Consider the following 11,288-nt stretch of genomic DNA (forward strand, 5'->3'; position numbering starts at 1 on the left):
CTGAATTTTGGATTAGGATTGTGTTTAGGATTGTATCTAAAGCTATGTTCACGTGCAAGTGGAATGAAGTCTGCTTGTGCCACAGGGTCTTGCCTTCCCCCACCCCCTTACATGCTCTCAAAATAATTTTCTGGCGGGTAGGTGAACCCTCTGGAGCACCTTCTAGGGATATGTGAAAGTTTGTAGTGGGGAGGAAATGAAACTGAAGTTCCAGTGCACAAGGAGAAATATACTTGTGTAATGTTCAGTTTCACTCCCAAATAAGTATTCTTTGTAACTTAAAATCTTGCATAAATTCCTGTTAGTTGAAATTGGCTAAATTCAAGACATTGACTTCCATTTCTTGTTTTTGAGATATATTTTTATACTGTTCAGAACAGATGCATTTTGAACATGTGAAACCTGCTCAACACTTCCTGAAAAGAGGCTATTTTGCAAACCCTTCTCTTGTTAGTGCCAGACGTATCGCATTAGATCTGTTTGTAGAGAAGTGGGTAGGTGGGATTTCTCTTACACTTGCAGATGAGGGGAAAGAAGCAAATAAGTAGACCTTATGTTCGTACAATCTGTTCTTAAGGCTTGAGAACTGAGACCATGCATTCCATTATCTCTTTTGCATGTCTGCAAGAAAATCTCTTAAGGAACCATTGTGCTCAGAAGCCATTTTGTAAATCTTTATTATTATCACTGTCCTACACAAGTGTCCTAACATCTGTTGCAGAAGCAAGGGAATCTGTTTACAAAGTGACAAGCAGGCCTTGCCATTGCTGTAATGCTGTACATGGGTTTCAGGGATACTTCTCTGTAAAATGTGTGCATAATTTCAAATGCAATTTATCAACAGAGGGTTTTTTCTCTCCAAGAGTTCCAAATCACAGAGTTCCTGTTGTCAGACTTGGAACAATTGTTTAACTATGTCTCAACACCAGTTTGAAGTACCAACTAATTTAAGCAGATCAATTAAAACTTGTAATCATAATATTAGTGTGTAAGAACTTTGGCATGTTTGCCCTAAAACTGAGTCTGTCAACAACCCTCTCACTGTCACCAACAATGCCTGTTCCTTTCTTAAGTATTTCAGTCAGAGATGGCTCTAGATTAGAATAACCTTTGGAGCTCTATCTGTTTTGCTACATTTTCCTTTCCCAGTCTGGTAAAACAACAAGCCAGAAAGAGAGCTTTGGTTGAAGTTTCTAACGTCATAGAATCAGAGTTGGACAATACTTCTAGAACAGGCTGCTCACAGCAGGGTATTAAATTACTGTGGACATATAAATTCTCCAGTAAATGCTGAGTCAAATGATTTATGCAGATTAAGCTATACAGTGACAGCTAGAGAGAACAGTGTTCTTGGTCAATTTAACTAAAACATACAGTCCAGATGATATGTGTGCATCATCCTGTTTAGAGTGGTAACTTCCAGAGAAGACCAGGTGGCCAGCTGTAACCCCCATTACTAGTTTGGTTCTCTCCTTAAGAGTTAGGTTCTAACTGAGCAGCTAGAGGAAGCTGCCCTAGCTTTCCTAGTTATAGCTCACCCTGCCTAATCTGCTACCTAGCAACCTGTCTTCCATCCAGGCTGCCAGCATTTGTCAGCCACTTACTTGTTCCTGTACAGACTCATGGGGAAAATACTTGGCAATTAGCTGGCAGTTAAAGTGAAAGTCCAGTTTTCTAATTATTCCTTTTCTCTACTTGTTACCATTATTCAAGCAAGTGAATGGGATTTTAGAGAGTCCCACAGGCACGGGGAAGACACTATGCCTCCTTTGTGCATCTCTGGCTTGGCGGGACCACTTCAAAGATGCCATCTCTGCACAGAAGATCGCCCAACGACTGAATGGAGCAGAACTCTTCACTGACCGGCCAATGTCATCTTGGGGCAATGCTACCACAGGTGCTGATATCCCAGGTAAGTCCTGGGTCTTGTGGTTCTGTAAGCAATGTCATGTTCATTTGGAAGCTACAAGGTGATATTACTAGGGTTCTTAGACTGGACTGTTTGACCTTATAGAAGAAGTAGAAAATGAGATGTGACAAGCTGGCAAACATTGCAGTTGCCCAGCCTCAGTAGAGTCCCACACTCTAGTTGTGGAAATTCAGGTGCATGGAAGGTGGGGAACATGTGAACCTATGCAAACATTGCTGAGTGTTATGGTTAGTTTCTTTTCTTTATCAGAAGCAAGAGAAAAACTTGGGGACTCTGTTAATTTGGTTATTTCATCAGTGCTGGAATTTGCTCATTAGCAACCCAATGGGACAAAGAATAAAGCATAATCAGTGATAAAAGACCACTGACTCAAGATCGTCTTTGAAACAAATCAGTTTATTGATGTACAGCGCTTCATTCAAATCATATTATCTTCATATGGAAGTTAATGATATTCTAAACTTTGAATTATAACATAAAAATAAAGTAATGTAAGAGAGCAAGTTAACACTTAGAAAATAATATAGAGTAAGAATAGGCTAAGATTATCATTGTAATTACATTGATAAAGGAGCCAATCAGAGTTTGTTTTTTCCCATTCTAACTGAAATTTTGGCCTTCTAACATCCTCCAGCTCATGTAGTTGCTAAAGTTTCATATCATATCTGTATTTCTAGGTTTTCTACCACACTTAACATTTTGGAATAAAAGTCCTAGTTACTCAACCAGTGCAGGGAGGGAACATATAAAAAAGAGTGGGAAAGGCAGCGGCAGCAAGGAAAGAAGGAAGAGAGTGAGAATCAATTCTCTGAACACTTTTTATAAGGATTAGAAACTGAGCCAGGAAGATAAGACTTCCCATCTTTTGTGTCAATTTGATTACTTGCATAGGTAATAAGATAATAACATAAGATGTAGACCAGGGGTTGTCAACCTGGTCCCTACCGCCCACTAGTGGGCGTTTCAGGATTCTAGGTGGGTGGGAGGGGGTTCTACGGCACAAGCTGAATCCTCCTTCCATCGATGGTAAGGAAATTTTACCATCAAGAAAGATGCATTAGTGGGCGGTAGGTATAAAAAGGTTGACTACCCCTGATGTAGACTCTGGATATCCATAATCTATGGGTGAACATTTTTTCACCAAGGTCAGGTGCACCCTTGACACATTCCAGCAATTCCTTTGAAACATTCTAGCAGTATCTATAATTCCACATCAGGAGCAATCCCATTCCTCCTCTCTTTTTATACTGGTGGTGTAATGTTGTATTTAACATTATCATTAGGTTTTCGTCACCCAAGATGCCATGGTCTCACATGACTGTCTCTGAAATTCAGTAAAAAAATTCCAAGGAGCCTTCACAAAGTGGCACAGTGTTGAAATCCATTTCATCCATGTTGATCCATCATGGTTGCTCTGCTGTAGTTGTTCACTCTTCAGGTCTAGCAGGGCCCAGATTTGCACTCTTCCTTACATTTTGATATTTTGGGGGCCTCTTTTGCTTACTAACGTCAATCTGTATAAATCAGGGTATTAGTTTTCACTGTCATGTGCAGATGCTTATCCTACAGGTGCCTCATAGAACGACTCTTAGCTTAAGTGATTAAAAATATGCACTCTGGTTCCTTATAGGTGAGTGGTTGAGTTGCAAAATCCGCCACTGCCTCCGCAGGCTGAGTTGTTACCATAGCACCAGAAGGGGAAAAGCAGACTGATGATATATTTAGCACTAAACAAGAACTAATTTTTTCCCTTTCTGCTTCCTCCCCCCCCCCCATCCCCTTCTCGCCTTCCCCACTTGACAGCTTATTACACTGACGTTCCTAAAATAATTTATGCCTCCAGAACTCATTCTCAGCTTACTCAGGCCATCAATGAATTAAAGAACACAGTTTACAGGTAAAGAAACTTAAGATATGGATGCTCACTGCAGGTGTGAAACAGCTTGGGATATATGTGTCTGGCAATTTTTGTTTTAGCTGTATTATTGTTGATAGAAATGTTTTTGAAAACACTGGTTATATAAGCTGTCGCTGAGACATTTTGCAGCCATAGTAAAGGAGCTCCCCCTCAACACAGAGGGATTATAGCTTTTGCAAAATATACTGCCCTTTAATGCTGAAAAGCTTATGCATTATGCCCTGCTTCATTTTCATGTTTGAAATACTTGCCACAACCCAACCATGTATATCTTCAGTGTCTTGTCTTGATTAAAATGTCAGTGCTTGTGTCGTCACTCCCCTATTTAATAGGCCAAAGGTATGTGTATTGGGTTCCAGAGAGCAGCTCTGCATCCACCCTGAAGTTAAAAGACAGGAAAATAACCATACGCAGGTAAGAGCATAAAAGTAAAACCGCACTGACTCTTGTTCATCCAGTGAGAGTTGTGGGCAGTGGGAATTTAAATCCAGGTCTCCCTCACTAATACTTTACCGACTTCATCCAGCCCATTTCTGGGCCCATTCCAAAGTTCTGGTTGACTTTTCAAGCCCTCCACTTCTTAGGTAGATGGCCTTTTCTGGGTGTCCACCTGTGGCATCTCTGTGGTGGCACCCCAATTATTGAATGATCTCACCTGAAAGGTCTGCGTGAAAGAGAGGTCCTCCTGAAACCTACTTTGTCATTTTGGTGCCAGACAAAGACCATAGTATGTCCTCAGGCCTTTCAGTCATAAGTTTAAATCCTGCTGATTGTTTTTGTTTTGCAACCTTTGAACTCTTTTTCTTATGGTGACTATTTGGACATTTTGGTAAAGTAAACCATATTTCTTTGGGCGAGGGGGCAAAAGCAGGTTGCAGTTGGAGAATCAATAATAGATATGAAATAGATCGCTATGGAGCAGTCAAGTTACATGGCTTTTGTTATATGAATTCTAGCATACTCTCTGCTGCTTAGTAGGGACGGATGTTTTTCCCTGTTCATTGTCCAGCAAAGCTTTTCTGGAAATTGCCAAGTAACAGCACTTTCTGCTTGAACATTGTAGGAGAGCTTGCAGAACCATTTTTCTCAAATCCAGTTACAGATAGGTAGCCGTGTTGGTCTGCCATGGTCAAAACAAAATAAAAAAATTCCTTCCAGTAGCACCTTAAAGACCAACTGAGTTAGTTCTAGGTATGAGCTTTCGTGTGCATGCACACTTATCTGAAGGTATCTGAAGAAGTGTGCATGAACACGAAAGCTCATACCTAGAACTAACTCAGTTGGTCTTTAAGGTGCTACTGGAAGGAATTTTCTCAAATCCAGTTATCATATGTTGCCCTCTATTGAGAGCTACTTGTGGTAGTGATTTATATTGTGCCAGTAATGTACATGGTATTTTAAAGAGCTGCATAAATTAAGTAGATGGGTCCCTGCTGCAAGGAACTTACAATCTAAATCCCAAGGGAAATAAGGGGTGAATAGGAGCAAGTGCAATTATACACTTATTTGGGCTTCATTACGTTATGCACTGAACTGGAATTTATATTGTTTTGCAGATCCACATGTGCCGTATGAAGATAACAACTCGCACATGTCATTTCTATAACAATGTGGAAGGTATGAATAAACATTTGTGAAAGTAATTCTCAATTTGGGAGTCTGGTAATTGATGTTCGGCTGGTTTTATATCAGTCTTTCTGTTGACTACTTGCATGTAACTGTTTCTTCTGTGCAAAACTGCCAGCCTCTGCTGTTCATTTTTGTTAGGTTTGTAAGCATCATTAACTAGTTTAGATTGTACAACCCATACTTGTCTGTGCGCTTGTGCTGTGCTTTGCTTTCAGGTAGATATTGGCTAATTTAGTTCTCAAATTGCTGGCTGTGGAAACTGGATTCCCACCTAGGAAATTGACCTAAGAGTTTCAGATGTGGCAATTCCCTGTGTTCAGTTGGCTACATTCCAGCTAGGCAAAATGTAAAGGTTTCTAAATATATCCCCCCCCCCCAACTTCTCCATTACCCATTTAGGCAGACAATAGGTATAATTGTAGCCAGGTAAAAGCACACAGGGAGGGTGCAGACCAGATGAGTGAATTAACCTGGTGAGGACATGTGGGAAAAGTCCCAAGGGTGAATAGAAGCACTTACAGAAGGCTGCATTTCGGCCCTGGGCCTGAGGTTCCCCATCTCTTACATTACGGAAGGAACACTACTGAAAAGCACTCCACCATGCCACCATAGCGCTAAAAAGGTAAAGGCACCCCTGCCCATTCGGGCCAGTGTTGCCAGACTCTAGGGTTGTGCGCTCATCTCACTCTATAGGCCGGGAGCCAGCGCTGTCCGGAGACACTTCCGGGTCACGTGGCCAGCGTGACAAGCTGCATCTGGCAAGCCAGCGCAGCACACGGAACGCTGTTTACCTTCCCTCTGGTGAGCGGTCCCTATTTATCTACTTGCACCTGGGGGTGCTTTCGAACTGCTAGGTTGCAATGGGAGCGCAGCCCGCCGTGGGGATTCGAACCGCCGACCTTTCGATTGGCAAGTCCTAGGCGCTGAGGCTTTAACCCACAGCGCCACCCACGTCCCTAGCATAGCGCTAGTCCACCTGAATTCAGTTATAAGTGCAGATGTTGCAGTATCTAAAGTGAGACTTCTCAGACATAGTGCTGTTTTAATATAGGATGCAGAAGTGCTGAAGCTCAGTGGGAAAGTACATCATTTACATGCAGAAGGTCTGAGGTTTAATCCCTAGCAATCCCAAGGAGATGGGGCTGGGAGAGTCTCCTCTGAAACCCTGCGAGCCATTGCCAGTCAGTGTGGATGATGCTGAAATAGATGAACCAAAGACCTGACTCTAGCAAGGCAGCTTGCTAGATTGCTAAAAAGTAGCTAGGCAATGAGGTACCATTATCCCAAAGATTTTTGAAGTTCTGATCCTGCGAGAAAGTCTCACTTATATTGAATTCTTATTCAGTATATAAACTTCACTTGGAAGATAGCTTCCAAGAAGTAAAGCTGGGGGAACCAGGCAAAGGGCCTTCTTGGTGGTGGCGCCCATCTCCCATCAGATGTCAAGGAGATGAGTAACTATATTATGTTCATGAGACGTCTGAAGGCAGCCCTGTATAGGGAAGCTTTTTAAGATTTTATTTTTTTCTATGTTTTCGTGTATGCTGGAAGCTGCCCAGAGCGGCTGGGGCAACCCAGTCAGCTGGGCAGGGTACAAATAATAAATGATCATCATCATCATCATCATCATCATCATCATCATTATCATTTTAACAGTGTTGAAGTTCAAGCTTATGCCTCTAGGTAGTCAGCTGGTTTTAGAAAGCCACTGACTATTATACCATGCACATTCAGCAATCATTGGCATTATGTAAGGCCTAGGAAGGTAAACGGCTGCCTCCCTGTATAAGGAATACTAGGAGCCCAGAATTTGGGGACCATAGAAAGTGACACTGATCAATAATTTCAGGTTAAAGTAAATTCTCTCTCTCTCTCTCTCTCTCTCTCTCTCTCTCACACACACACACACACACACACACACAAAAGACACATAGATAATGGGGGTGGGTTGAGATGGTGCCATCCACGAGCATAGCTTGCAGAGTGTGTCATCTGCATATAATGTGGTATCTTATGAGAAACATAATTAAGAACTAAATCAACAGATGTTCAGATATTTTTGGAACCTTTCCTGGAATGTGGAAGCAGCAGGCTCTTATGTTCATATAATCATGTAAGTTAAAGATAGAAGGAGCAATCCATCAAGTGCTGTTGATGCGCAACCTGCATTAATTTTAAATGTGATTTGTGCAGGAAATGGGCAGAGGTTGCCTAGCAGCAGTGTTGGGTGGTTGCACCCAGAAAATGATAATTAAGGGTGCACATGAAAGTATATAATTTAAACAGCAGGGTCATTGTGGAATCGTACTCACTACATTTTGTTCACAAGTAGAGTTCAAGGGAAATGCTTCTGCTTTCTGCTAGGTTGCAGCAGAAGCCAGCTGTTCACTACACAAATTACCTGGTGCCTCTGATGTCATGAATCCATGTCTTGCCCCATCGCAGGCAGGGTTTTTTTTTTAATTAAGAGGGGAGAAAGGACTTGCAGGTTTGCTTGTTTTAGGGCTGCAGTATTAATTGATTCATGAAATGAATAAATTAAAATGATAGAACTCAATTAAAACTTTAGGCCTGATTAATTGGGCATTGTTGCTATATCATCCAATCTTCTATTAAACCCCTAAGGGCATCACCCTTTCTCTTCTGCTCAGCTAGGCACTGCTTCTAGTGAAAAATAAGATATCATCCCAGGGCCCGCTATGATGATGAAGGGGCCTCCTGGATGACATAGCATTCCTCACTGAGAAGAGTGTTTGGTGTAGGACGAGTCTTCTCTCCTCCAGTCTAAATATGCCCAGTTCTTTCAGACTTTCTTGATAGGACCTGCTTTCCATAACCCTGACCACCTAAGGCAGGGGTCGGCAAGGTTTATCTTGCCTGGGCCGAATCGGTCCTGTAGGGATCCCTCCGTGGGCCAGATCGTGAGCATGTGTGAATGCGCACAGCCACGATTTTCGGCGTATGCACGTCCGCAATTTTCAGCGTCTGCACAGACACGATTTCCGGCACCATGGAAGTGAGTCCCTGCACCGTGCCAGTTTAGCGCAAGCGGGCAACTTAGTTCGTGGGCGGCTCGTGCGCCGGTCAAACGACCTCCGCGGGCTGCTTCTGGCCCATGGGCCTTAGGTTGGTGACCCCTGACCTAAGGCTACAATCTGGGGAATTTGGATTGGGCAGAGGCGTCCTTTCCCCAGCCCTTCTGGCCACCCAGCTGTGGAGTGATGCCAACATTTCTCTGCTAGTATGGAACCCGGCATTCTACCTGCTGAATGGGTGGGCAGGCCCAAAATGGGATGTTCGAGGAGCCGGGAATAGATGAGCCAGCCAGGGATCTGCTGGAATATGCTAACTCCTCTTTTCTTTTCTATAGAGAAGAGCACTGAAAAAGATCTGATCAGCTCCATCTTGGATATTGAAGACCTGGTTAAAAATGGGAACAAGCACAGGTCACAATTCCTCTTCACTTTTCTCTTTCTTTATGCCTCTCCCCATATGAACCAACACGGACCCTATGTTCATCATCTTAGGCCCTTGTTCATGTGCCTCCTTCATGAGAAATCCAGAGGGTGGCAACATGAGAATGAGCTTCTTTTGCAGTGGTTCCCCTTTTGTGAAATTCTCTCCCCAGGAAAGTTGCTGGCTGCCTTCACTGCATATTTTAGGTGCCAGGCAAAACTTGTTTCTCTATAACCAGGTCCTTGGCTGATTAATAATAATAATAATAATAATAAATTTTATTTATATCCCGCCCTCCCCAGCCAAAGCCAGGCTCAGGGCGGCTAACAACACTAAAATAGTGCAACATTCTAAAAACATTCTAAAATGATTAACATTTTATGGCCTTTTAAATGTGTTTGTTGGAGGGAGGGTTATTAGTTTGTTTTTTGTGTATTTTGTGTTCTTATTTTGTATTTTTATGTTGTGAAATGCCCTGTGATCTTCAGATGAAGGACAGTATACAAATGTCATTAATAAACAATTATTAATAATATTAGTGCCATATTCTCAATAGATAATTGCATTAGTGCTGAACTGAAATGAGGAAAGGATTCAGTTTTGACAGCCTTTTTCAAAATTCAGTCGTTGTGCACAGTAAATTTGTGCATGTATTTGTATATAGGAAATGTATATGTGCATGTATATAAGAAAATAATGGAAACTTCTAGTATATTAGGAAAATGCTCTTTAAATATGAAGTGCTCAAACAATTTCATATAGTCTATGTTGGTAATCCATACATCAAACCTGTGAACATCGGGTAGGCTTAGACTCAGATGTATTGGTTTGATTTAATAACACCCAATGAGTTCGTAACTAGGCTGAAATTTGAAGTGGGGATATTGTCATTTGTCGCTCACACCTTCAACCTTGCCAGTTGTATGATCTTTCTATGAATAGAAAGCGCTGGCTGCATTCACTTACATCTACATACTTGACTATTGCAAAAAGAGTCAACCCAAATGTTTTATTTGTTGGTTAAACTTATATCTTGCCCTTCCTTCCAAAGGAGCATTAATCAATCATAAATAAAATCTGTATTGCAGAATTTAGAAATTCATTAAAGAATGGGATGGGGGGAAAACCCACTGTTATATGAAATTACTGCTTCATTTAGTCATAGAAAGATTAGGGACTGAATTGCATTCCTTTGGCTAGGGAATTCAAAATCTCCAGTGCAAGTCTGTGTAAATACCAAGACATCTATGACTAATTATCAAATGAGTGCTGTTGGATCTATACCACTGTAGCTGATGTTCATACAGTGATAAGCTCATCAGGTGGGAGATAATTCCAAATCTCCCTTTTCTATACTTTCTAAATCATGAACAATCCATCTTTGTAAGCATAAGCCCCATGACACATCTAATTAAGTAAACAGATATTTGCTTAATGGGCTATAAAGCTGTGATTGAAAAATGACTACATGATAAGCACCCCCCACCCTTGTGTAATGCTTTATTAAGGTTCCTTCTCTCTTTTACAGTTTATTTTCTTGGTTGAAGCCCTGTTTTTTAAAAATATTATTATTATTATTATTATTATTATTATTATTCCCATTCCCCAGCCACTCTGGGCAGCTCCCAACAGAATTAAAAGCACAATAAAACATCAAACATTAAAAACCTCTCTGAACATAGCTGCCTTCAGATGGCTTCTAAAAGCCAGATAGTTGTTTATTTCCTTGACATCTGATGAGAGGGCATTCCACAGGGCGGGCACCACTACTGAGAAGTTCCTCTGCCTGGTTCCCTGTAACCTCCTTTCTCGCAGGAAGGGAACTGCCAGAAGGCTGTCAAAGCTGGACTATGTCAGTGTAAAAGTTGAATGCCTTAAATCTAGCATAGGCAAACTCGGCCCTCCAGATGTTTTGGGACTACAACTCCCATCATCCCTAGCTAACAGGGCCAGTGGTCAGGGGTGATGGGAATTGTAGTTCCAAAACATCTGGAGGGCCGGGTTTGCCTATGCCTGCCTTAAATGCTAAGCTTCCTAGCAGCCTCTGCATCACCACCTTGTTTTATCTCGCTGCACTTGCAGGGTCAAGGATTTATTGCCAGCATTCTCTTTTATCAAATGAGAGAGGAGACGGGCCCATGTAAACCCACCAAACCATCTGCCTTTAAGACTAGCCCATTAAGAAGCTGACAAGAATCTTAATAAATGACTGTGGAAAGTATGTTGTTTGTCTTGCAGCGCTGACAACCTCCCTCTCTCTTTAAACAGAGTTTGCCCTTACTATCTTTCTCGGAGTTTGAAGCAGCAGGCAGACATCATTTTTATGCCTTACAACTATTTACTGGACCCAAAGGT

The 11,288-nt window shown here is 41.8% G+C and overlaps 1 protein-coding gene across 3 annotated transcripts in view; it reads left to right on the forward strand.

Moving 5' to 3' along the window:
* Positions 1 to 11,288, forward strand: part of RTEL1 (regulator of telomere elongation helicase 1) — an 80,946-nt gene that overhangs the window by 4,669 nt on the left and 64,989 nt on the right. For all 3 annotated transcript variants that reach the window (XM_081867545.1, XM_081867547.1, XM_081867546.1), the window contains exons 3-8: positions 1,714 to 1,912; positions 3,734 to 3,827; positions 4,181 to 4,262; positions 5,405 to 5,465; positions 8,848 to 8,923; positions 11,202 to 11,286. In XM_081867545.1, the coding sequence (XP_081723671.1) occupies positions 1,714 to 1,912; positions 3,734 to 3,827; positions 4,181 to 4,262; positions 5,405 to 5,465; positions 8,848 to 8,923; positions 11,202 to 11,286 (597 nt within the window). The remainder of the gene's footprint in view (positions 1 to 1,713; positions 1,913 to 3,733; positions 3,828 to 4,180; positions 4,263 to 5,404; positions 5,466 to 8,847; positions 8,924 to 11,201; positions 11,287 to 11,288) is intronic.

This window comes from Podarcis erhardii (genome assembly GCF_964252035.2).
Source record: "Podarcis erhardii genome assembly, chromosome: 6".
Lineage (NCBI taxonomy): Eukaryota > Metazoa > Chordata > Lepidosauria > Squamata > Lacertidae > Podarcis > Podarcis erhardii.